Here is a 27,984-nt window from a genome sequence, read left to right on the forward strand (position 1 = left end):
TCACATATCCCTGTTGATCCAGAGGAAGGCGAAAAAACCCTTACAAGGCATGGTCCAATTAGCCCCAAAAGGGAAAAATTCCTTCCCGACTCCAGATGGCAATCAGATAAAATCCCTGGATCAACATCATTAGGCATTACCTAGTAATTGTAGCCATGGATGACTTTCAACGCAAGGAAGGCATCTAAGCCCCCTTTAAATGCAGGTATAGAGTTTGCCATAATGACTTCCTGTGGCAATGCATTCCACATCTTAATCACTCTTACTGTAAAGAACCCTTTCCTAAATAAATGGCTAAAACGTTTTTCCTCCATGCGCAGATCATGTCCTCTAGTCCTTTGAGAAGGCCTAGGGACAAAAAGCTCATCCGCCAAGCTATTATCTGATGTATTTATAAGTGTTAATTAGATCCCCTTTTAGGTGTCTTTTCTCTAGACTAAATAAACCCAGTTTATCTAACCTTTCTCGATAAGTGAGACCTTCCATCCCACGTATCAATTTTGTTGCTAGTCTCTGCACCTGCTCTAAAACTGCAATATCTTTTTTGTAATGTGGTGCCCAGAACTGAATTCCATATTCCAGATGTGGCCTTACTAGAGAGTTAAACAGGGGCAATATTATGCTAGCATCTCGAGTTTTTATTTCCCTTTTAATGCATCCCAAAATTTTGTTAGCTTTAGCTGCAGCGGCTTGGCATTGAGTACGATTATTTAACTTGTTGTCAATGAGTACTCCTAAGTCCTTCTCCAATTTTGATATCCCCAACTGTATCCCATTTATTTTGTATGGTGCTAGACCATTGGTACGACCAAAATGCATGACTTTACATTTTTCAACATTGAATTTCATCTGCCATGTATGTGCCCATATAGCCATCTTATCCAGATCCTGTTGCAATATGACACTATCTTCCTGAGAGTTGATGATTCTGCACAATTTTGTATCATCTGCAAAAATAGCAACATTGCTCACTACTGCATCTACTAGGTCATTAATAAATAAATTGAAGAGCACTGGACCCAGTACAGACCCCTGTGGGACCCCACTGCTAACAGTCTCTCCTTTTGAGTACGATCCATTGACCACAACTCTTTGTTTTCTGTCCATTAGCCAGTTCCCTATCCATGCACACAGACCTGGGGGCGGAGATTAACAGGGAACGATTGCGCGCATGTTCCCTGCCGAGACACGGAGCATTTGGCTGACAGGCTGTAAAAGAGGGAAAAAAGCCGTTATTTGTATGTACAGCGATGCGATCTCCAGCAGCGCTGTACGGGGGAACGCTCTGTCACAGAGCTGTTCCCTCGATTGGCTCAAAAACTGGTCCCTCTCATAGGCTGATGCTTATGAGAGGCGATCACACTGATTGGCAGAGCTAAGGTCCCTATGAACTTCCTAGCAGAAGAACCTTAAACAGACAGGTTGAGATAAGTGCTTCAGAAGATAGCATTGCTCAGAGAAGCTCTTTTGCATAGATAACTGAAGTTTCTTAACTCTTCCTGTACTGGAAACCATGAGACTCATATCTGTGCTGCTAATGTTATATTAGCTGTACTACACATACAATTCATTAACTTAAAAGTTTATTTTCACTTCGGATTCCCTTTAAAGCGGACCTGAACTCAGAACTTCCTCTCTGCTCTAAAGTATACGCAACTGCATAATAACCTTTAAAGAAAAAACCTTTATTACAGCTGAAACAAATCCTTCAATAAATCTGCACCGTGTTTTATGGAAGCAGACATATTGTTACCACCATGTGTTTTCAAATGAGCTGCTCTGCCAGGCAGTCAGCTAGTGGCATAGCTAAGGAGCTGTGGGTCCCGGTGCAGGTTTTACATTAGGGCCCCCAAGCACTCTATACATAACAATTGATACGGTGCACCAAAACCTGCCAATGGCAACTACAGTGTCAGAGGTGCAAGAAGGGGATGGGGAGCAGTTTGTTAATGATTACCACTATTCAAAGTATCTATAGAAGTCATTATGAGCACAGGACCAATGGAGAGTTACTACTGTGGTTGAGGGAGGGCCCCGATGCGGTCGCTGCCTCTGCACCCCCTATTGCTACGCCCCTGCAGTCAGCTGACACAGCGGAGAGATCAAATCAGAGTTGTGATCAGTCACACATGAGAGGGAATTAGGCTAATCTCTCCTAGTACATACTGTGTGCATTTCTCTGTTTTTCTTCTGCTGTGTGGAAGAGTTCAGGTCCACTTTAATGGGAAAATAATATAATATAAAATATGGAAAAGCATGCATTTGAATATCTTTGCAAAATAAGAATTAACCCTCTTGCCAACATTTTTATTAGATTTTGCTCACTGGGTACATTTTTATAGTTGTATAGAACAGATAGCGTTTGCCTCATTACATCAGGCAAATTATGGTTTTGGGAAGGGAGGGGTTAACAGAACTTGCAACATCTCCCCCCCCCCCCCCCAAAAAAAAGAAGCCAATTGGTAAAAAGGTAGACATGGGCAGATTTAACAAAACTGATGAGAAAATGAGACACCCAGATCAAGACTTCTGATTGGTCGCCCTGTGCAAGCACTCCTGCAGCAGTTTTGCCCCACATTTCTTGCCCTGGTGTGGGTCAGTCTGCCCCACATTGCTGTGGGAAGCCTTGTGTCTGGCTGGCTGGGAGGTGTGTGCTCATTCACTGAACTGCATCCCAGCTAACAAAGAAGTGACAGCCCAGCACATGACCGCACCGTGTACTCCAGCGCCCCTATTTACTGCATTCATTGTACAAAACTGTAATTGTTGCATTTTTCAAAGGTGTTGTGGAAAGCTTCTGGCTTTCCTCCCATGATTCCCGTGAGTGTCGGCAGAGCACAGCAAGCACTGCATTGCACTGTCATAAATTTGCTGCTCCAGCCCTCCTTTTTTCCTCTCTCTCTCATGCCTGCTGTTCTCTCTGTTATTTCAGGTTGTGAAAATCTGACAGCGATTTCCCTCCACCCTCCTCCTTTGTAACAAAAGCCCAGGAGCATGAGAAGTCACACTGGCACCCACACATGCTGACAGGAGCGGAGTCTGTGTACCTGAGCCAGGCACTATGTAACAATGCAGCAGTCCTGAGCGTCTGCTAGCAGACCGGAGTCTGGGAGGAGAAACCTGCAGCTTTTTCTACTATTCTCTTATTTTTTAATTGACTGCTTTTTAATACACAAAGGGATTTTAAAAGCCTCTATGATGGCTGTGGTGGAACCAGGAACGACCATAACTAGCCGCTTGAAAAACCTGCTGCGCTCTCCTTCCATAAAACTGAGGAGACACAAGCCTGGAGGAAGGAAAGAAGACATTGGCAGCAAGGTGGGTTCATAACCTGTGTCTGGACTGAGTTCTGCTCAGCCGTGTTCTCCTCACCTCCTGATTGGTCAGCTCTGCGATCAGATAGCTGTTTCCTAAATCTCATAGCGAACTGACCAATAGGGATTCTGCAGGTTTTGTTTACATACATTGTTGCTTTAATATGATTGTTTAGCATTTATATACTGTAGCCCTGATATCGCTTTTACGAAGTATAGATTGTCTTGTCACTGGTCATATGTCCATCATAGTCTAGGACCAATTGTAGCCGGAAAGCCAATTAACTTATCTGAATGTTTTTCATAAATTGTGCTTTATACGCGATTTTGATCGTATATAGAGGCAAAAGTAGTTGAAAGACTTTAGTAGTAAGTGTGTGCTGTCTAGGAGACATTAGATAGCATTTGGTAAAAAGCTATGAAACTCTAAATTAAATGTTTTGCTCTAAAACATTAAATAAAGCAGGAAAAACTTGAAGGCATGTTTACACTTTGCTGAAGCTAACTGATCACATTGACGTTGCAGTACAAATGATGAGATTGTCTTGTAATTAAGTGGTTGCTGTGCAAACCAAGCAGAGAAAGTTCTTAGCTTCTCCCCCTTCCCTGGAGAGAGCGGAAGCTTTTCTGCATGGTTTACTCCTCAGCATACCCCAACACAATCTGATTTCGGCTTGCAAGGACAATCTTATCAATTCACTTCTAAGTGAAGTGTTAAGTTTGAATTATTAACCCTTACCGTAACTTGGACATCAATCTGTATTTGCCTATGAATTTATGCTGTGAGGCTTCCCCAATGCCCATTAAAAAAGGTTTATCAACAGACCTCGGCCACACCACACAGACTACTCATTCCTGCGCAGTAGTATGGAGCCTTTGGGGGGGAGGCTCCTTGCTGCTACGCAGGTGTAAGCCATCTTGCACCTGCGCAGTGCGTCTGTGCTTGTGTGCATATGGGGAGTGTGGCTGCAAACTTCTGAGTGTCGGCACTGAATCACTGGGAAATCTCTGGGAGATCAAGAGGCTTCTGTCTACCAAGGTAAGCATCTGAGTTTTAGACCTGTATTTCTGTTGTCACAGAAATGAGACCATATGGCTTTCAACATGGCCAACCTAAAATTCTATAGTCTAATCCATTTTTTTTTTTTTTTTTTTTTTTTTTTAATTTTTTTTTTTTAATAAAATCTGAAATGTGCTTCTAAGTTCCCCTGTGTAGGGATGGTCAATGAGAGGCTTATAATTCTGAGTAGGTATGGTCAGTGGGACCCCCCCTCTGGTGGTACCTATTCCTAAGACCACCCCTGGTGGTGCCATACTAAACCCCCACTTCCGGTGGTGGCTAACCCTAGTACCCCCTCTGATGGTGCCTAACTCTATGAACCCCCATGGTGTTCTAACCACAACCCCCTTGCACAGACCTCTTTCCTGACTCCTAACCCCAACTGTCCCTTCTTGCACAAACCCCCTTCCCAACACCCTACCCTAACTGCCCACCCTCGCACAAACACCCTTTCTTATGCCTAACCCCAACTGCCCCCCCTCCCCCCCCCATCCCCTTCCCCAAAACCTCCCAAAAAAACTATAATTACTGGGCACAGCCTGGCGCCCACATTTCCCCTCTGGCTTTGACGGCGTAAAAGAGCTTAGGCTCTCTCAGATTCAGTAATTGGTAGTAGGATGAAGTATTCACACAACAAAAGTTATATTTCTGTAAATGCCAAACTGAACAGGTGGGTTTTCAGTCTCAACCTCCCTGGTGTTCAATTTCCCCAGGATTTCTGTACAAAAAGTAGTCCAATTAATTTTCATAACTTTTTTTTTTTTTTTTATAAATTTTCCTGTAACTTGCCAAAATGTGTTGAGCAAGAGTCTAGTATACAGTGCAGGAGAGTATTGACGTGTATGCACATCATATGCATATCATTCGCAGCCTGTTTTGTATTAAAGTGCATAACCGTCAATACTGCCAGGGAGGTTAAACACGTCCAGAGATGGAGCTGTCCTGATCTGCTGAAGTAAGGAGTTCCAGAATGTAGGAGCAGCATGACGGAAGGTTCTGGGACCAAAAGTTTTCAGGTGGACTCTGGGTATGATTAGATTAGAACCTGTGGATCTGAGATTGCAGGGATTGCTACGCAGCTGTAACATTTTTCCCAGATAATGTAGTGATTTAAATGTCAGTATGATCTTGAAAAGGACCCCTCCATTTTATAGGTAGCCAGTGAAGGGAGAGCAGGACTGGTGTAATGCGGCAGTGACGGGGTTGGTTAGCAGTATACTGTATCCGCTGTAGGCGTTACAAGTCCTTTTTTGGAAGGCCGGTGTAGAGAGCATTTACAGTCCAGTCGGGGTGTAATGAAGGCATGGACTAAGGCCCCGTTCACACTTGCGGTTCTCTGCCAAACGGACCGGATGACCTGACCGGATCCGGATCGGAACTGTACGGTTCTGATCCGGATCCGGTCAGTTTGCATCAGGTGTTCATCAGGATGCGATCCGGATCCGTTTGGCAAAAGATAGTAGAAAAGGAATAAAAATGTTGGGGTCTGGGAGGTCAGCAGAAGGTGGACCTGTGGAATCAGGCTCTCCGCTGTTTAGCACTCACCTCCACCTCTGACATACTGCCAACATCTCCAGCACATTTAAAGTCACTGCTGCTCCACTCCAAAATGCTTGCCCATGTGTCCCCATCCAAAATCGCCGCTACAAAACGCATAGGAAGTGGGGTAGAACATCCGGATTTTTAGCCAGTGTGTTGTGCGCTCTCCGGTTCTCATTGGTTTGTATTGGCCGGATGGTGCAGTCCGGCTCCGCTCCGGATACGGCTGCCGGAGGAGCCGGACCAAAAAATAGCGCATGTTGGGTCTTATGCCGGAGTCCGGATCCGATCCGGTCCGGACTGAACGGACGCATAGGCTTTCATTGCTATGCCGTGCGTCCGTTCCGTCCGTTCCGCATGCGGTCCGGCTCCGGCACGGCGATTCCGGACGGCGACCGCTAATGTGAATCGGGCCTAAGGTTGGCAGATCTTATGGGGGATGAGGTGCTTGATTTCTGTGATGTTCTTCAGGTGATTCAGACCTATATGATACTGACACTTTGTATGTGTTGGTCTCCTTGTACATTATTATGATAGCCGTCAACATCACAGTGCTTCAGTCCTTCATGGCACATCAATATGTGAAGTACTGACCACAGCAGAGAGAAGGCCGGAGGTGGAGAGGTTTGGGCACTTGTCCCTTTTAGCTTTGCAGAGGCTAATGGGGCAGAAGCTCTCAAGTACCAGAAGTTAGTAGTTGCTTCTGTCACATGGCTGCTGCTTCTCCTAACTTGCATAATACAAATACAGTTTGCAGAAGTGTTGTAGTTGCTACAGGCACTCTAAGCAATATTTATGTAGAGATAAAAAAAATATTTGTACAGTACAAGCCTTAAACTTGATGACCAAAAGCTTCCTTCATTATTGTTTACCTGTTGACACATCCTTCAACTAATTTTCCCATCAAAACACTGGGAACAAGTTAGTAGGCTTGAGAAGATTTTTACTTTTTGCCTAATAGCTTTGTCCTCTTGCATTGTAGGCTGAGCCTACTGCATATCCTCCCCTCTCCATAAGATAATTCTATATTTCAGCCAGAATCCTGTCTATATGGGGCTTTAGTGTAATAATTGTTTCTACCTGGGAGCAGGGGCGCTTCTAGCCATTTTGTCACTCCAGGCGAGAAAACCTGTGGCGCCCCCATGGAGCGCGCCCCCTCCCCCCCATGAAAATAATCGTAATGCCGCAGCGTTTCACCAGGAAATAATCGTAATGCAGCGTTTCACCAGGAAATACACGTAATGCGGCAATGACAGAAGGAACCACAAGGGGACAGAAGGAGGCAGGCACATAGGGGGACAGAATGAGGCACAATGGGGGGCAAAAGGAGGCACAATGGGGGACAGAATGAGACACAGAGGACAGAAGGAGGTACACAGAGGGGCAGCGGGAGGTACAGGGGGACAGAAGAAGGCATGAGGGCCAGAAGGAGGCACAAAGGGGGAAAGAAGGATCTCACAAGGCACAGAAGTGGCAGCTGCCTTCAACTTACGCTGAATAGATGCAGCAGAAGCAAGTAATATAACACCGTGGAGGCGGGGCGTAATTTTGGGGTGGGGCTTAATCCAGCAACAAGGCGCCCCTCAGGACCAATGGCACTCCAGGCAATGGCCTGTACTGCCTATGCCTAAAGGCGCCCCTGCCTGGGAGATTAAAGTTTACTCAAGGTTAACCTCTGGTTAAAAAATAGACATGCTTGCCTAGGAAGAGGGAAGCTGCCTTTAAAGAGAACCTGAACTGAAAATTAAGTCAAAATAACCATACACAGGTCATACTTACCTCCTGTGCAGTCTACTTCTCAATCTTTCTCCTCTCCTGTGTCCCATTTGTCCACTGTGATCAATGGAATTCTCTGTCCTCCATTTTAAAAATGGCTATTACCCCATATCCGCTTCCTGGTCAGCACACTGTTAAACTGTAATATCATCCACTTGAGCCATAGGGAAACATGGACATTTACCTTGCACATTCAGTTGTAACTGACAGCTGCTGATATATAACTGACAGCAACTGGTCTATTTCAGTTATGACAAAATATTGTCAGAACCGGAAGGGATCACTGTAAGAAGAAAATGGAGAGCTTCTGAGCGGAACTGACGGTGAGGTTAGTATGTAATATTCATTTGCAGCCTCGTCATGTTTATTTTAAATAATTTTACTCGCTTCAGGTTCCCTTCAACCCCCTGTGGCCGAGCCCCCCCCCCCCCCCCAAAAAAAGGGTTTGCTGGCAAGAAGACTGGGCCCGCCCTCCTCTTTAGGCACGATTGGTGCTGTGCTGTGCCTGAGCAGTCAGCTAAGGCTCGGTTCACATTAGCATTTGCCAACGGAACCAGCCGTACGGTTCCGTGGTCCGTTCTGCTGAACAGACAAAAAAAATGCAGCACGTCCCAATTTTCCAGACTGTTTTGCTCAGCGGAACGGAAACGGAAGGTTTTGCAGCACAATAGGATCCCATGGAAAACAGACGTTTTACAGCACACTGGCTGTAAAATGAACCACTTTTCCAGATCCGTACGGCCGGCTCCGGAAAAAAAAACGCAGATGTGAACCGGGCCTAAAGCGGAAAGCAAAATACCTTTGCCTCTTTTCTCTGCTTGACTTTAAAAGGGTAACATGAAAACTAGAAATTTCCATCCATCCTGGATGACACATTTTATTTTTCCACTCCTATCAAGATTTTGGGGAAAGGGCGACAGGAGCCAGATGTTCATAGGAACCCACCAATTTGTTTTTAGTTTCTTAGGTTTACGTATTGTGACCTTTTAGCTGTATCTGCTCCAGACACTGCAGCTTGCATTTCCCAACTTGGGCAAAGATCAAACTGATTTGTGAATTATAACCTTTTTTTGTGAGCTGTTCTAATTTTGCCTCCCCTGCAGTGTTTTCCCATAACTTTCTGAAATGTCATGTTTCTAGATCTGGTAACAAAGGCATTTGTTGCTTAGAAAGAAGAACAAATATTTTGTTGGCTTTGCATTCATTGCCAGAGACTTCACGTCTTCGGTCCGGAGCCGCTGGCTTCCTGTTATGTGTACTCCACATCACTATACTCTGCATGTAAAGTGAAACTCCGACTAAGAATTGAACTTTATCCCAATCAGTAGCTGATACCCACTTTTACACGAGAAATCTATTCCTTTTCACAAACAGACCATCAGGGGGCGCTGTATGACTGATATTGTGGGGAAACCCCTCCCACAAGAAACTGAGGACCGTGGTACTCTTGGCAGTTTCCTGTGAACTTTGTTGCATTGTGGGAAATGGCTGTTTACAGCTGTTTCCAAATGCCAAAAAAGCATGCAGCAGCTGCATCACCTGCCAACAGTAAAAATGTCACCATGTAATGTCAGAATATAAATCAGGGATTTAAAATATTTTACAATGGGGAAACACTGACTAAATCATTTATACATAATTATTGTAAAAATGAAGCACTTTTTTTTTCTTTTTTTATTACATTATTTTCACTGGAGTTCCTCTTTAAGGTCATTCCCCAATTAAAGGGTACCTGAGCTTTTTAAAGCATCCCTAACAAAATTCTTACAAGCGCGATTTGATTTCAATTGTTAACTTCAGAAGAAAAGCAGGTCCAGCACCAGTCGTCGATGCTTCAGTGAGAATATTTATTTCAATAGGTACAATAAGGTTACATGAGGGTACAAAAGGACGGCCTGACAGCCGTTTCGCAGGTCCCCCTGCTTCGTCAGAGGCCAAAAAAAAAAAAAGCGATTTGATTTCAGTGCAGATTTCTGTCGGTTGATTGTTGTCAGGGCTGGTTTTCTGGGGGGGGGGGGGGGGCTGCTGCCCCAGGGGCGACGGGTACCTGGAAAAGAGGAAGCTGCAAGTGAGGAGCGACACATGGAAGTGAGAGGGGCTGCTGTACATGGATGGTACACATAGAAGAGGGGGCTACAAATAGAATGGGGGAGCCACTGGAAAGCTGGCCTAGAGACAGAAAAAACAAACAAATCGGGGCTTGATGGTGGTATAGATGCCAAGGTTAATAACCCTGCAGTAAAAAACTCTGAGCTTAAAGAGAACCTGATACGTTATAATAGTCTTTATCTACACTTACCTGGGGCTTCCTCCAGCCCCATAAGGACCATATGCTCCCTCGCCGTCCTCTTCGGCCCCTCCGCTCCCGCACTGTCTCGCAGTAATCTGGCCGGGAGCGTTCTACGGTTGCCTCGGCACAGAATGCTCCCGGGGACAGGAGCGCAACGGAGACTTGCACACGACCAAGCCGCGCATGCACAGAAGCCCACGGCTGGCCGTGACTGACCGGATTACCAGGATACATAGTGCCTGATTGGAGGGACAGAGAGGGCTCGTTTCCACTATAGCGAATCCGCATGCGGGCACTGCATGCGGATTCGCATAGTCAATGTAAGTGGATGGGGCTGTTTCCACTTGTGCGGGAGCGGTTTTCGGTGCGGCAGAAATCTGCACGGCAGAGCCATCAGATTTCGCGTGCGGGAGGAATGCGGGCGAATCGCCGCTAATGCATTTAATAGGGAAATCGCATGCGGATTTCCCCGTGATTTCGCGTGCGATTTCGCATGGTTTGCTATGGAGCTTTACTCAGGCAGTGACATGGTTAAATTCGCCTGGCTCCTTGCCATGCGAAATTGCATGCGAAATCCACATGCGGAAAAGCAGCCGCATGCGATTTCTTCTGCGGTGGAATCCAGGCGATTCCGCACCGCAACAGTGGAAACGAGCCCTAAAGGATGGCGAGAGAGCCCACAGTACTCATGCGGCTGGAGGAAACCCCAGGTAAGTATAACGAACTAAGGCTCAGTGTACCATCTCGGGTACACTTTAAAGCACAACTGACCGGAGGAAAAGCTAACTAAGGTAGGCCCAGAGGACCACTGGAATTAGTCTATCTAGTAATTTGGGAATATGGGGTTAATGAATTGGTGGGTGGTTCCATCATGGGTGTGGTTCCTATTTTACGTGTGATTGTGTGTATGTGTGTGTATATGTGTATATGTGTATGTATGTATGTATGTATGTATGTATGTATGTGTGTGTGTATAGATACATAGATATATAATATTGGCTTTGTACGCTTCATTGCTGTTTGACACCTGATGAAGGAGGTGGTTCCTCCGTAACATGTAGTGTAACTTGTTCGCTAATACATAGCACCTTGATTGCAGCCAGTGGTGCGCCGCCCCTGTTTTTTCTACTTTTGATGTGATGTAAGCTGATGAGCAATCCAGCTGAGACAAGGCACCGGCAGATTGTTTTAGGTAACTTGTTACTTGATTAGCTGCTTACCAAGTACTTTAGTGAATTTCCATAAGCCCAGAGGTATGTTCATGCTGGATTCACATACCTCCATGCGTTATATGTCCCCCCCCCCCCCCCCCCCCAACCACAAACCTATTCTTCAAGAAGAAGAGCACATAACGCACACAGAGCATTAACCTACCTCCTGTGCTTACCTCGCGTAGCTTTGTCTCAGGTCAGGTATACTCTTCCCCCCCCCCCCCCCAACAAAAAGTTTATTGAAGCACAATAATTTCAACAGAGAAATAGATCTATAACTTGTTTATAAGTGTATATGGAAAATCAATCAGAAGTCAGGAATCCATGTACAGAAAGTGACAATAAGCAGGTGACCAGGTCCAAGATCTGACAATGTCAGGAAGGCCTGATCTGCTGCATGCTTGTTCAGGGGCTATGGCTAAAAGTATTAGAGGCAGAGGAACAGCAGGATAGCCAGGCAACTGGTATTGCTTAAAAAGAAAATAAATACAGCAAGCACCTTATCCCTCTCATTTCAGTTGTGCTTTTAACATTTTATCTTTCAACCTCAATGCTGCCATATTCTGCGTTGCTTTAGGACCTATTTCTATTTAACACTGGGTGTTCTGTTTTTTTGCACATCATTTCTTAGTAACAAACTACTTACAAGACAAATACAAGACACAAAGCATTTATATCACTCTTTTCTCCTAGCGGGCTCAAACCGCTTTAGGGCTGCAGCCACTTGCTCCATGGACAACCAGGATCATTAGGGAGCTTTGCCCAAAGACTCCTTACTGTTTTGCGTACTGGCCGAATCCTTGTCAAAGGCAATGCTATCCTGCTGGCCCTCACAGCTACTTAGTTTTGAATGTGGCTGTTTACTGTCTGCAAGTTCATAGTGTGTGTGTGTGTGTGTGTGTGTGTGTGTGTGTGTGTGTGTGTGTGTGTGTGTGTGTGTGTGTGTGTGTGTGTGTGTGTGTGTGTGTGTGTGTGTGTGTGTGTGTGTGTGTGTGTGTGTGTGTGTGTGTGTGTGTGTGTCTTTATTACTGAATTAATATTCCTCAGAGCCTGTACCTTTTTTGGCTTCTCTCATTGATAGATAAACATAATTTTTTTTTTTTTGTTAAACGAGGATTTTACCAGTTGAGTTAAAGTGGAACTGTGGTGAAATAAGGTAATTTCTTATTAATTTTTAAAAGTGTTTTATTTAGTTTCCTCATTGTGAGGGCTCGTTTCCACTGTAGCGGTGCGGAATCGCCTGGATTCCACCGCAGAAGAAATCGCATGCGGCTGCGTTTCCACATGCGGACTTACCCGCGATTTCGCATGGCAAGGAGCCAGGCGAATTTAACCATGTCACTGCCTGTGTAAAGCTCCATTGCTTTACATGCGAAATCGCGGGGAAATCCGCATGACAAAGCCGCATGCGATTTCCCTATTGAATGCATTAGCGGCGATTCGCCCGCATTCCTGCCGCACGCGAAATCTGACGACCCTGTTGTGCAGATTTTTCCCGCACGCCGAAACGCACCCGCACGACGCACAAGTGGAAACAATGCCATCCACTTGTATTGCCTATGCGAATCCGCATGCAGTGCCTGCATGCGGATTCGCTATAGTGGAAACGAGCCCTAAAATCTTTCCTCACCACGATTTACATTCTGAAATTTATAACAGGTGGAGACCTCTATAGTCCTGCCAGGTTATCTCTGTGCATACAACTCTCAGTAAACAATCATTCTGCAAAGGGAAATACTGCTCGCTTGGCAGCTGGAAGCAGCCATCATTTCCCACAATGCAGTGAGGTTCACAGACACAACTGTCAGGACCTAGGTCCTGACATCACACTGTGGGAGGGGTTTTACCACAAAATCAGCCATATAGAGGTCTCTATCCATCTATTTGAGAAAAAAGGTAAATTATTTCTCACGGTAAGGGGGGTATCGTCTACTGATTGGGAAGAAGTTAAATGGTCACTTAAGGCTAGCTAAAAAAATTAGTTTTACTCACCTGGGGCTTCCACCAGCCCCCTGTAGCTGTCCGGTGCCTACATAGTCTCGCTCCGATCCTCCTGTCCCCGCCTGCGGCAACTTCCGGTTTCGGCGACGGGCTGGGAACGCGAGTAAATCTTTGCATTCCCAACCTGTCGGCACCTGTCGCCGAAACCGGAAGTAGCCGCAGGTGGGGGACAGGAGGATCGGAGCGAGACTGCGTGGGCACCAGACAGCTACAGGGGGCTGGTGGAAGCCCCAGCTGAGTAAAACATTTTTTTTTTTTTTTTATTTTTTTTTAGCTAGCCTTAAGTGACCCTTTAAATCCAAGCTTAAAGCTGTACACACTGCTGCGCTTGCGCTGCGCTTTTCAAACCGCATGCATTTTTAATCGCAAGGTCTTTTGAAAAATCATGAAGACCTGTACACACTGGTGCGATGCGCTTTTTCTTTTCTCATGAAGGCATGCGATTTAAAGATCGCGTACGATTTTAAAAACGCAGCGCAAGCACAGCAGTGTACAGGCCCTAAGGTTCATTTTGGCAGCCGATCGACCAAGAGACACGGATTGTCAATCGGCCGCTAAGTCGCCTGATGTATGGCCACCTTTACTGTTAGTCATCTGTATTATGACTTCTACACGGCATATAGTTTCTACACAGTATATAGTCCTCTGCGGTTAGTGATTCAGCCTCACTCACGGTTGCTGATGTGTTTTATTACGACATGGAGTCAGATTATCTCCAGATTATCATGAAGCTTGTTACGGACGTCCTTTAGGGGGGACTGATGTACTTTCTCAGAACACTTTGTAGAGTGTGCATAATTGTGAGATTCTGCATCTTATTAAAGACCACTAAATAAAACCAGACTGAGGTGATTAGCATCAGTCAGCTGGGCCTGACCCCATGCTGCTCACCAGATGTAGATTGGGCTTTTCAACTTTCAGTGCTGGCCATTCTACAAACACTTGTGAGGTTTTATGTGACGCTATATATTATTCTATTTACATAGGACAAATATTAGAGGGACCCTGTGGTGAGACCAAAGTAATTAAACACAGCCCCATGTAGAGTTCTGACTGTACTTGGACCAACTCAGTTTGTATTTCCCCAGAGTCAAACTTGGGCCTGGATTTACCTCACAAGAACCTATTTTTATTATTATTATTTAGTATTTATATAGTGCTGACATATTACACAGCGCTGTACAGAGTATATTGTCGTATCACTAGCTGTCCCTCAGAGGAGCTCACAATCTAGTCCCTACCTATCTGTGCCTATAGACACACATGTCCTGGCACCTTAGGCTTCACCCTCCATGAACATACAAACCTCACCGAACCGTACTGCAAGTGTGCTGGCTGCCCCTTCCCCCTTACTTTCCTTGCCCGTCATAGGTAGCTACAGGTGCCCCTTAATATTAAGGGTACTTCTGGCTACCTAATACTAAGTAGCTAGAGGTGCCCCAAGTATAAGGTAGCTAGAGGAACCTCAGTATTAAGTAGCTAGAGGTGCCCCTGACTGAAGGGAGATCTCGTCAGTGGAATGCTGAGACTTGGGTGAGTAAGCTCTCATTTACACTCTCATCAGGACTCTGCACAGGGAAGAAAGGAGGGAAGCACTTGGAGAGGTGAGTGAGCTGCCTTTCCATCATCACAGTACAAGGTAGGTTAGCCCACCAATAAAGATTCAAATGTGTTTTTATTCTTGTTGCATTTGTCTGCACAGAGTATGACGAGTGTTTCAGGGCCACAGAGGCTCCCCTTCTTCAGAAAGTCCCTCTGTGGCCCCGAAACAATTGTCCTACTCAGTGCTGACAAATGCACTAAGAATAAAAACACACTTTATTGGTGTGCTAACCTACCTTGGACTGTTATATTGTATTGGATGTGACTTTGCATCCTGGTTATGCACCCAGAATACCCACAGCAAGGTGTGCCATCTCTAAACCTACTATTGCATTGGCCTTTCCCTCATCAGGCACCTGTAGGCACATGCCTTATGGTAAATCCGGCCCTGGTCAAACGTCATGCGCTTCAGGTCATCAGCATGGTCACTAGAACTAGTTGTGGATGAAGTTTTGCCACTCTCAGCATTATGACTTGCTGTTCCTACACCCAGCTACCCCTCGCCAGCTCATCCGTTCCTGCTGCCATGAGGAAGGTAAGCGCAGAGTAACATCACAGTATGGGTGGAAATGGGCATCGCTGTCCATTACTTCAACCAGGTTAGGCTCCAGCAACCATGCCTGATGGTCGGATTTTCACAGATTCCCCAACCGGGAATATACTGTGCTAACTAGTTATTAGTAATTGGATTTATATAGCTACCACATATTATGTAATGATGGACAATAAATAAGGTTGCAGACATTAATAGGGGTAAGCAGTAAGGTACACCATGCCAGATCATGCACTGGAGTAGTAGTCCAAGTGTGTGTGTGTGTGTGTGTGTGTGGGGGGGGGGGGGGGGGGGGGGGAGATGGAAAGGGTGGTGATATGATAGGTTGGGTGCTGCTTCAAGGGGTTCTCTGCAGAGAGCAGTAGGGCATCAACACGGAGTGGTAGGTTTTCTTGAAAAGGGGAGTTTTGAGGGCTTATTTAAAGGTTCTGAAGGAGGGGGGCAAGGCTGATGGGTAGTGGGAGAGAGTTCCACAGGATGGGGGCAGCTCTAGTGAAGTCCTGTAGTTGAGCATGGGAGTATGAGATGTGTGGGGTGGTTAGGAGAAGGTGGTTGGAGGAGCGGCGTGGACAGCCAGGTATGTATCTGCTGACCAGGTCAGAAATGTAGGTCGGGCAGGACTTTGTGTATAGAATTGTAGAGCAGGCATACTAATGCAGATCAGGTAGCAGCTAGAACTTGGAAATGTACTATCAATGAGCTATATTGGGCTCGAGTCTCACTACAGAGTCCCTTTAAGTACAGCAATCCATCTGACCTAATTGCCTACAGTCAGTATCCTACCTAATAAAACCCCACTGTCCCTGCGTCCCCTGTCCCTGTGCTTTTTCGATACTGCGCATGTGTAGCACGGGCAGCCATTTGGACAGGAGGAGGAGGACGGGTTGGGGGGGACGGGCAGGCGCACGCGGGGGCATACGCGCTGAAATGGCAGCGGTGGTCACGGGAGGGGGGTTGTGGGGGTGGCCTAGAGCCCTTTTGTAAAATGACTTAGGTCTGCTAGTCTTTTCACAAAGTTCTTGGACTTGCTAACTAGAGCACCCAGAGCAAACCCCAGCAAGCTGCCTCTCCTGTGTTAGGTCTTCCTACTCATATTTCCACTACGCTGGTGGGAAAGAGACATCCGTGGCCATTTCTAGCCATCTTGGTGCCTTACACGAGAGGCTCACAGCCTCCTGTACGCCAATGTTACCAGGACACTGCATTCCTGACTTAATGTATGTGTCAGCACATAACTCTGCCTAGTGAAGGGCTCGACATTCAGCAGGGTCTATAATCATTTGTGTAATAGTAGCAGAATACATTCGGTGTACTTCAAAAATGCTCAAAGGCCATTTTGTTTTCATTATGTGATCGCTCCTCATGTATCCATAGGGCTGCTAAGGCCTGGGATCCTCCTCTTTTACTTGGCCAGGTAAACTGGTTTTTATTTGCCCATACACGTGCACAGAGCTGCTGACCTGTCAGTTAGGCCTCATTCACATTGGATGTATTGACAAAAAGTGTAAAAGCGCAAGATAAAAAACACATGGGCTCGTGCACGCTTTAGTGTGCGTTGCGGTGCACTTTTTTTTAACCTCCCTGGTGTTCAATTTTCCCAGGATTTCTGTGCAAAAAGTGATAAAATTTATTTGTAAAACTTTTTTTTTTTTCCAGGAACTAACCAAAATGTGTCAATCAAGGGTCTAGTATACAGTGCAGGAGAGTATTGATGTGTATGCACCTTTATACGGTTCACAGCTTGTTTTTATGGACGGACATATCTGTCCATAACGCTAGGGAGGGCATGTTTTGCTTACTGTAACAGTTGTCAATAAAGCTTTGTTTTCATATGTAAATGTTTTTTTTTTTCCAAATAGGGGTAAAAAACACATGCTTCGATGCGCTTGCATATGCTTCCTAAAAAAGCGCACCCATTCACTTGCATTGATGTGCGCTTCACAGCTCAACGCACAGAAATGCATGCAACACTATTTTTGTAACGCAGCTCAGCGCATAGATATGAACCAGGCATATTTAATTACCGGTACATGGGAAAATCAATACCTTGCAGAACGCACTGGGCAATGCGCTGTGAAATGCGTACAGAAACTGCCCTGATGTGAATGAGGCCTTACTGCTGAGACCAAGTAAAGAGGGGGATCCATGTTCTTTTCAGTAGTCTTTTCAACCGAGTAGAAGCTGCCAGGTATTTCAAATTAGACTTTCTGGACATTTTTGGCTTTGTATACCTTTTTCTGGTGCATTTATAAGAATGACTATATAATTAGCAGAATGTAAACATTCCTGCAGTGTGTTGAATCCAGAAACCACTGCCACACCTGAAGCAATTTATGATCCTATAACTTAAAATGGCACAGCTAATCTATTGGAGCAGAGGGGAAATGTTTGACTCTTGTAACACTTAAAGAACTGACAGGGTTTATAGACTAGTCCATCTCCTCACGTGGAATTGTCGGGGTTTTCAGGGGGGGGGGTGCATCTTTGTATAGATCCTTTTCAGGGAGTGCTTCTTTTTTTTAACCACTCAAAGGGGCACTACAGCGAAAACTGTAAAATTTAAAATATGTGCAAACATGTACAAATAAAAAGTACATTTTTTCCAGAGTAAAATGAGCCATAAATTACTTTTCTCCTATGTTACTGTCACTTACAGTAAGCAGTAGAAATCTGACAGAAGTGACAGGTTTTGGACTAGTCCACCTCTTCATAGGGGATTCTCAGCAAGGCATTTATTCTTTAAAAAGATATTCCCAAAAAAGGATTTAAACAATGATGCTGCCCAGCTTCCCTGCTCGCTACAGTTTTTTGGCAGTTGGACAGAGCAACTGCCATTCACTAAGTGCTTTTGAAAATAAATATATCCCTTAGAATCTCCTATAAAGAGATGGACTAGTCCAAAACCTGTCACTTCTTTCAGATTTCTACTGCCTACTGTAAGTGACAGCGACATAGCAGAAAAGTAATTTATGGCTCATTTTACTCTGGAAAAAATGTACTTCTTATTTGTATATGTTTGCACATAATTTACATTTTACAGTTTTTCGCTGTAGTGCCCCTTTAACCACTTCCGGATTCTCGGAGCGTATATACACGCCCCTGAATCCAGAAGTGTATACCATGGAAACGGCCGCTCGTATGAGCGGCCGTTCCATGTCAGTTCCCGGAGGGTGTCTCCGTGAACACCCTGCGAGCCGATCGGCGGCTCGCAGGGTAAATGTAAACACACGGGGAAGATCTTCCCCGGTGTTTACATGTATACGGTGCTGCTGCGCAGCAGCGCCGTAGAGGAGATCGGCGATCCCCGGCCTCTGATTGGCCGGGGATCACCGGCATCTGATAGGCTAAAGCCTATCCCATCAGGCGCAGGACGGATTTCCGTCCTGCGCCGCTCACAGGGGGAAGGGAGAGGGAGGGAAGGGGAAGGAGGCCAGGAAGCGCTGCGGAGGGGGGCTTTGAAGAGCCCCCCCCCCCCCGCAAGCGCAAGCAGCCGGCGGCGATCAGACCCCCCCCAGCAGGACATCCCCCTAGTGGGGAAAAAAGGGGGGGAAGTCTGATCGCCCTGGCTGCTAGCTGATCTGTGCTGTGGGCTGGAGAGCCCACGCTGCACAGATCAGCATAAAAGTTCATGGTGTGGAAGTGGTTAAGGACCACAGGCTTTAACCCCTACCCCCCCCCCCTCCCCCTACTACCACCACCACCAAGTGACCAGGCTATTTTTTACACATTAGGCCACTGTAGCTTTAAGGGCTCGCTGCAGTGCCGAACTACTCGGCACACAAGCGATTCTTCCCCCCCCCCCCCCTTTCTGCTCACCAACAGAGGTTTCTGTTGGTGGGCTCTGACCCCTGCCGGCATGTTAGGAACAAAAGTACAAGTTCCGTCCTCCCTTGCGACAACAACGCAAGGGATGACAGGATTTGTAGTTTTGTTCCTCTGGTAGCGTTTGTTCCCTCACTGGTCGGTAGCCAGGAACGTAGGGCGCATATTGGAAGATTGAGCCCAATACAAGCAACTGCACCGCAAGCGAGATACCCACCCGATAGCAAAGGTGGTTTACATCTGGTGAGAGGCTTAACATAGGGGGTATGGACAGTTTCTAGGAGTGGGACAGAGCACTATAATCACTTGGGTGTTGAGAGAATCCTCTTGAACGTTACTACCCCATGTACAGTTCTTGTGTTTTGGTCTAGACACAAGTGGAGAGTGCAGCAATTTTTATTGAAAGACTTTGAACATTGGACAGTGTTGCAGTGTTCCCTGTGGTGGTACTAAAAAAAAAGGTGGTTCTGAGGACACTGGCGCAATTATATAAAAAATTTTTTTTTATTCCAATCCCTCGTGTCACACGGCTGTCCCCAGCACAGCGCTACCATAGATCGCAGAGCTGTACAGTGTAAATAGACGGCGGTTTCACCATCTAACAGTCTGCTAGTGGCGATCACCACTGGGAGACTGATGATAGAGCGGAGCTCCGTCATTTAACCAGAGATGCGCGCGTGATCTCCTGCAAAACCCATCCCCAGAGCTTCACGCCAATTGGCGTTGAGCGGTCCTGGGCCTGCTGCCGTGTCCACGCCAATTGCCGTGGGTCAGTGTTTAGTAGTTAGTAGTTAAAGAGGTAAATGAAATACGGAGATTCCCTCATGAAGAGATGGACTGGTCCAAAACCTGTCAGTTTCGTCCTAGTTCTACTGCCTACTGTAAGTGGCAGCAATGTAGAAGAAAAGTAATTTATAGTTCATTTTACTTTGGGAAAAACATACTTCCTATTTGTATATGTTTACATATATATTTTTTTAAATGTTTCAATTTTTCATGATAGGGGTCTTTTTAAGTTTGCCACCGACACTGAACTGAATTAAAGGTTATTATTGTATTGATTTATAAAACGCCATCATATTCCATGTACTTTACAAAGTAAGAAACAAACGTGCGGTACATAAGAGATGATGGCAACTTCCATTTGTTAACTGTAAAGTCAGTGAAGAGTTGATAGACAGGTTTTTAATTATATGTTATATTAGAATGTAATTCTACTTTAATTAACATATTAAGGCATGTCCTGCAACATTGTTTATATTAATAAAGTCCCCATTGTTCTACTTATCAGAGTTTATGATGGAGGTGTAAAGAAAATATTGTGCTGACCTATAACCTACTATGTGAACTTTTTTGCTAAGTACTTAAGTTACAGTTTCATTCCATCATTTCACATCTGCCCTGCATAAAGTCCTATGACAGTGGCATTGCAGCAGTGCATGCTGGCCAATCCCAAATCCAGCTATATCCAGGGAGGACCTCTCACGTATTCTCAGGCTCCTGAGGACATTGTTACAGGAGACTGTAGAGGGGCCATTTCCACCGCCTTGGTGTCTCTGGGGTCCGGAGGATGTCAGGATGTGCTGTCTGGCTAGTAGATGAAGCATGTATCACAGGGCCCCTGGTGGCCGGACCACAAAAAGCCTTCCAATCGGTTTCAGCACACAGACCATGCAAGCTGTGGTCGCACAGAAACCGCTAGAATTTTGGCAGCAGACCGACTAGAAGGGAGCCTGTAAGTTACGGTAATACAATTTACACACTATTTCACAGTATAACTGCCACCACCTCTGTTACCATGGGGCAGAGGAGCCCACTCACTGGCTGATTCTAGACCTGCAAATAAAATGATTAAACACACCCTATTCTGTCTAGCTAGCAACAATAGTAGCGACTCTTCAGAGACCAGGGTTCAGTTTGTGCGGCTGAATAATAGGGTAGCTGAATGAATAAAGGACGGTAGCGTTGTTTATTACAAATGCAACATAATTAATATATACAGAAAATCATTAAAATCAACAATTATAGAGACTAATAGCACAGTATAAAAAATAAAAGGAAGAAAAACGGATACTTAAAGTTCGTGGAAATATGTCCTTTCTGGGAAAACTTGTAAAGTTTCTTTGTTTCAGTTCAAGAGCAAAGTTCAGACAAGATGGCCGCTAACCACATGGTCCCCTGGCTAGCAGCAGCATTCTCTGGTTAAGATGGAATTTGGAGGACTGAGGGAGTCCCTCGCAAACACTTTTGACTGATTCCCTTGTTTGGGTTGAGTCTCAGGTCCAGCCCAGGGGCTGGACAGGGTGCAGTTAACTCCCTGGGTGGGTGCCTGGTGAGCACCAAATATGACATTTTCCATATCTCGGCTTGCGCTACCCGCACACACTTAATGGCCACAGATTCATGTTCCTCAGAATATGACATCGAACTCGGGCGCGTTCGCATGCCCGGTTACGAAATAGCGGAATACCTCGGGTATGTCAGGGGCCTCAATTTAATATCAACATATTCACCAAACCTGGACCAGCAGAATGCTAAAAATCATACAACACATGCATTTCAATCTGCCCCTGCTGAACCAGCCAGTCTGCCGTCCTGCTGTGACTAGCTTCCTTTGGCTCTCCCTGGAGGAAAGAACTTGGTGTGGTAATTAACATCTGAGTGAGATCAGCTCTGACAAACTCTGACACCTCTGCTAATGCCCAGATCCCAGTCATATGCTAATTAACAAGTCGAAGGCACAAGGCTTCATGAAAAGAGGCTATGAAGCTAGATTTCCCAAAAGAAGAACCCAGGCTGACAGACTGCTACTCCCCTAGACATAAGATTCCGATCTGGCAACGCAACAACAATCAGGAAGCCGATAGTGTTTTCTGGTCTCCCGGCTCGTCTGTCACAGCAGGTAGGATTTTTATCCTTTAAAATAAACCGTAGATCTAGCAATCAATAGGATTTATAGTTACCTGGGGGTTTCTACAGCCTCCTGTAGGCTGTGGGCTTCCTCGAGGTCTGTCTGGTCCCATCTGTTCTCCCACTGTCAGCCCCAGTAGTCAGGGACTACTGCACATGTGTGTCCCTGGCTGTGCACCTCTTTGGTCATGCACCCATGCTTGGGAGTGTTCCTCACTTGCACAGTTAAGGCTTGTAACTGTGCAGACGCGGAATGCTCCCAGCCACTGAAACGCAACCAAGGAGGCACGCATGCGCAGTAGTCCCCGACTACCAGGGCTGCCAGCGGCGTCAGACAGGACCAGATGGATACTGAGGCAGCCCATGGACTACGGGGGGCTGGAGGAAGCCCCAAGTACGGTAAGTATAAATCCCTTTGATATGTCACAGGTATAATTTATAGCCAATTTTCAGCCAAACTTCTGTATGCATGTGCGGCACGCAGGCGGACTTCATGCAGTCTAACTGGAATCACTGATACTTTTCCAGAGCAACGGTTTTTCTGGATTCTGTGGGAGTTCAGTAAAGTTAGGCACACACTTTAGATTAGTCGCTCGTAGTGATTAGGACTCAATCCTTCAGGCAGCAGTTTGGGGGTCAATGCTATGGTGGGGGTGAAGGAATTAAACACTGTGCATAACTGAGCAGGAGGGGTAAGGATGGGATACAATAGTGTTGGGCTACACTCGGCCCAGATGATTTCTAGGCTAAATATCTCCCAGGGCAGGGGTGTAACAACCTTCCTGCAATGTGGTCACCAGAGGTCCCCCTCGTATTGGGTAGCCCCCAGTATTGGTTAGGGAGAGGTAGCCCCCAGTATTGGTTAGGGAAAGGTAGCCCCCAGTATTGGTTAGGGAGAGGTAACACCCAGTATTGGTTAGGTAGAGGTAGCCCCCAGTGTTAGGGAGAGGTAACCCCAGTGTTTGTTAGGGAGAGGTAGCCCCCCAGTGTTGGTTAGGCAGAGGTAGCCCCCCAGTGTTGGTTAGGCAGAGGTAGCCCCCCAGTGTTGGTTAGGCAGAGGTAGCCCCCCAGTGTTGGTTAGGCAGAGGTAGCCCCCCAGTGTTGGTTAGGCAGAGGTAGCCCCTCAGTATTGGTTGGGTAGAGGTAGCCCCCAGTATTGGCTAGGCAGAGGCAGCCCCCCAGAATTGGTTAGGGAGAGGTAGCCCCTTCCCCCAGTATAGGTAGCTGGATGTCCCCTTAGTATAAGTAACCAGATGTAGTCCCCTAGAGCCTAGGTTCTCAACGTGTGGTACGCGTACCGCAGAGGGTACTTCTGATGGTTCCAGGGGGTACTCGGGCTTGATATACTTGACCGAGAATAACACATTTTAGAGTTTTAGGAAAATGATAAATTCTAGTTAAACAAAACCAAATTAGTGTTTGACAATTAAAAGCAATAGTAAATGCTTGGAAATTGTTTAGAACCAATTATCATATACTACGATTACATATATATTTGTCAAGGGGTACTTGGGATTATGTTTACTATGCTAGGGGGTACTTGGTGAGTACAGGGTTTTAAAAGGGGTAGATGCCAATAAAATATTGCCCTAGAGTATTGGTAGCCAGATGACCTCTGCAGTGTAAGCAGTCAGATGTAGCCCTCCTCGTGAATATAGGTGGCCAGATGACTCTAGCAGTGTAGTCAGCCAGAGGTGCTTCCAGTGTAGGCAGCCAGAGCTTCCCATCATGCAGTGCGCAAGTTACTCCCCATCCAGGCCAGGAGAGACACGTGATCCATCTTCCTCTTTGGACTTCTGGACTCCAGTGGCTGCAGGACGACAGTTATCACGGTAAGTCAGTTGCAATGGTCATGTGATGACTGAGATCCTGCTGCTATGGAAACCAGGATGGTGAAGAGGAAGCCAGATCGTCTGTGCCCTTTCCGGCCACGGGTTGTGAGTTACTTGCTTTGCTGCGCTCTCTCTGCATTCTCATCCCTCTGTGCCTGCTGCTCCTAGCCCCCCCCCCCCCTCGAGCCCCCCCCCCCCCCTCGGGAACTGTGCTAGTAACAGGCTGACACTTGACACACTGGGGAGGGATTGGGTCCACCATACACAAGCCCCCAAATGGCCACCTTGCCTGGCAACAATCTAAACGCTAAAGTATAACTGGAGAGTCCATATCTTTATAGGGGATTCTCAGCAAGGCGTTTGTTCTTTATAAAGATATTACCTAAAAAGGCTTTAAACAATGATGCTGGACAGCTTCCCCGCTCACTACACAGTTGTTTGGCAGTTGGACAGCGCAACTCCATTTCACTAAGTGCTTTTGAAAATAAATCCCTGAGAATCCCTCATGAAGAGATGGACTGGTCCAAAACCTGTCACTTCTGACAGAATTCTACTACCTACTGTAAGTGACAGCAACATAGGAGAAAAGTTATTTATGGCTCATTTTACTCTGGAAAAAATATACTTCTTATTTGTAAATGTTTGCATATACTTTAAATTTTACAATTTTTCGCCTTAGGGATATGCAGTGAGAGGTGTATGGAGGCTGCCATATTTATTTCCTTTTAAACAATACCAGTTGCCTGGCTTTCCTGCTGTTTCTCTGCCTCTAATACTTTTAGCCATAGACCCTGAATAAGCATAGGCAGATCAGGTGTTTCTGGCATTGTCAGATCTGACAAAATTAGCTGCCTGCTTGTTTCTGGTATTATTCAGAGTCAGACACTACTGAATAGATCAGACACTAGATCAGCAGGGCTACCAGGCAACTGGTATCTTCTAAAAGGAAATAAATATGGTAGCCTCCATATCACTCTCGTTACCGTTGTCCTTTAAAGAGACTCTGAAGCGGAAAAAAAAATACGATATAGTGAATTGGTTGTGTACTATGAATAATTACTAGAAGATTAGCAGCAAAGAAAATATTCTCATACTTTTATTTTCAGGTATATAGTGTTTTTTCTAACATTGCATCATTCTATAATATGTGCAGATTACACAACACTCAGCATTCAAAATGAGTCTTTCAGAGCAGTCTGTGAAGTAATGACCTCTCCTCTAGCAGAGGAAAAGTAAATAGTCCAGGAACAGTTGAGATAATAAAAGTCAGATAACAGCCCTCTCCATGACTAACTTAGTCAGAGAGCTTAATGGCTTGTTTGCATAGAGATAACAACTGGAGTTTCTCAACTCCTGTACTGGAAAAAATTACACTGATGTATCTGATCTTAATGTTTTATTTCTTAGCTGTGCTACACATACAAATCATAATATCATCATTTTTTTTTCGCTTCAGTGTCTCTTTAAGGGGAGATTAAAGCCTGGTACACACTTTCAATAATGATTGACCAATCACTGACCAATTTTACAACCTCTATGTAGTATGAGGATCAACAGATTTTTAATACTATGACCAGATTCATTGTATAGGTAAGCTCTCATACTAAGTCTAGGTGGTAAAAGTAGACCGTGATTGGCCAATCACAACAGAAAAAAATAACTACCTGGTAAAAAAATAAAGCATTTGGCATGATGGGCTGTAGATGGTTAAACTCTTTTTCAGCCAAAAGACACTGGTGAGTGCAAAAGATAAAACCTAAGGATGTTCTAGTCAATCTGATAAGATGATCCTGTTTTCTCTCTTCCATTTCAAGCTGCTCTGACTTTGGCAGGCCACTGTGAAAATGTTCCTGAGCCTGTGTAAACATCACACTTGCTGGATGTCTTGTCTTTTTTATAAAAATCAAAATTATTCCTATGTCTTCTTGTCTGAGCCCAGAGTACAGCCTACCCAGATTTCTCTGCTACAGTACATTTCTTGCCATTTGGTTCCTAAACCACTTCACCTCTATACAGTTTTGTTTTTTTCCCTTAAAGGACAACTGAAGTGAGAGGGATATGGAGGCTGCCATATTTATTTCCTTTTAAAGGATACCACAACTGACATGTGGCATAATGAAATAGACATGGGTATGTACAGTGCCTAGCACACAGATAACTATGCTGTTCCTTTTTTTCTTTCTCTTCCTGAAAGAGTTAAATATCAGATATGTAAGTGGCTGACTCAGTCCTGACTCAGACAGGAAGTGACTACAGTGTGACCCTCACTGATAAGAAATTCCCCTTTTGTACCTCTTTCTTGCTCTCAGAAGCCATTTTCTGCTAGGAAAGTGTTTTATAGTTGGAATTTCTTATCAGTGAGGGTCACACTGTAGTCACTTCCTGTCTGAGTCGGGACTGAGTCAGCCACTTACATACCTGATATTTAACTCTTTCAGGCAGAGAAAGAAAAAAAGGAACACAGCATAGTTATCTGTGTGCTAGGCACTGTACATACACATGTCTATCTCATTATGTCACATTTCAGTTGTGGTATCCTTTAAGCAATAGGAGTTGCCTGGCTGTCCCGCTGATCCTCTGCCTCTAATATTTTTAGCCATAGCCCCTGAACAAGCATGCAGCAATCGGATGCTTCTGCCATTGTCAGATCTGACAAGATTAGTTGCATGCTTGTTTCTGGTGTTATTCTGACATTACTGCATCCAAATAGATCAGCAGGACTGCCAGGCAACTGGTATTGTTTAACCGGTTTAGCACCGCAGTGCCGAAAATCTCATGCATCCGAGCAACGTTCACCTCCCATTCATTCGCCTATAACTATTGCTACTTATCACAATGAATTGATCTATATCTTGTTTTTTCCGCCACTAATTAGGCTTTCTTTGGGTAGTACATTTTGCTAAGAATTATTTTTTTCTAAATCCATTTTAACAGGAAGATTAAGAAAGAAATGAAAAAAATTCATTATTTCTCAGTTTTTGGCCATTATAGTTTGAAATTAATATACGCTACCGTAATTAAAACTCATGTATTTTATTTGCCCATCTGTCTCGGTTATTACACCGTTTAAACGATGTCCCTATCACAATTTATAGTGCCGATATTTCATTTAGAAATAAAGGTGCATTTTTTCAATTTGCGTCCATCACTATTTATAAGCTTATAATTTTAAATAATATAATAAGATACTCTCTTGACGTGCATATTTAAAAAGTTCAGACCCTTGGGTAACTATTTGTTGTTTTTGTTTTCTATTTATTGTATTTAAAAAAAATTTTTTTTAATAAAAAATGTATGTGGGTAATTTTTGGTGTGGGAGGGAAACTGCTCATTTTACATGTAAAATAATATAATTCTTTAATTTAAAAATGTATGTGGGTGCAGTTTACTATTTGGCCACAAGATGGCCACAGTGAAAAAAGTCCTGGAACGATCTCGCATCCAGGAACTAAAAATCAGAGGAGTTGTTTCCTGGGGGCAGAAATATCGCGCTCTCTGGATAGAAAGCGTCGGTATTTCTGCGGGGAAGTTAGATCGGTGAATGGGAATTATATTCCCATTCACTGATCGGCGGGCTAGCGGCGGGTGCACGCGCGGGCACCCGCCCGATTGCACGCACCACGCAGGGAAAACAGCATTGCCTATCTGGACGAGGAAGCTCGTCCAGATAGGCCGAACTGGTTAACAGGAAATAAATATGGCAGCCTGCATATCACTCTCATTTCAGTTGTCCTTTAAAGAGACTCCGTAACAAAAATTGCATCCTGTTTATCATCCTACAAGTTCCAAAAGCTATTCTAATGTGTTCTGGCTTACTGCAGCACGTTCTACTATCACCATCTCTGTAATAAATCAACTTATCTCTCTCTTGTCAGACTTGTCAGTCTGTGTCTGGAAGGCTGCCAAGTTCTTCAGTGTTGTGGTTCTGCTATGAACTCCCCCCTCCAGGCCCCTCTCTGCACACTGCCTGTGTATTATTTAGATTAGGGCAGCTTCTCTCTTATCTTTTACAAGCTGGATAAATCCTCCTCTGAGCTGGCTGGGCTTTCACATAGGGCTGGTGCACACCAAAAC

At 45.1% G+C, this 27,984-nt stretch overlaps 1 protein-coding gene across 5 annotated transcripts in view; it reads left to right on the forward strand.

The window, feature by feature from the left end:
- Window positions 1-27,984, forward strand: part of MAPKBP1 (mitogen-activated protein kinase binding protein 1) — a 254,641-nt gene that overhangs the window by 19,171 nt on the left and 207,486 nt on the right. For 4 of the 5 annotated variants that reach the window (XM_068254292.1, XM_068254295.1, XM_068254296.1 and 1 more), the window contains exon 2: window positions 2,933-3,318. In XM_068254292.1, the coding sequence (XP_068110393.1) occupies window positions 3,196-3,318 (123 nt within the window). In that variant the 5' untranslated portion in view covers window positions 2,933-3,195. Of the gene's footprint in view, window positions 1-2,932; window positions 3,319-23,931; window positions 24,016-27,984 lie in introns of those variants that run through there. The other variant, XM_068254293.1, reaches the window with a different exon arrangement.

Source organism: Hyperolius riggenbachi, chromosome 9 (assembly GCF_040937935.1).
Source record: "Hyperolius riggenbachi isolate aHypRig1 chromosome 9, aHypRig1.pri, whole genome shotgun sequence".
In the NCBI taxonomy this organism is placed as follows: Eukaryota; Metazoa; Chordata; class Amphibia; order Anura; family Hyperoliidae; genus Hyperolius; species Hyperolius riggenbachi.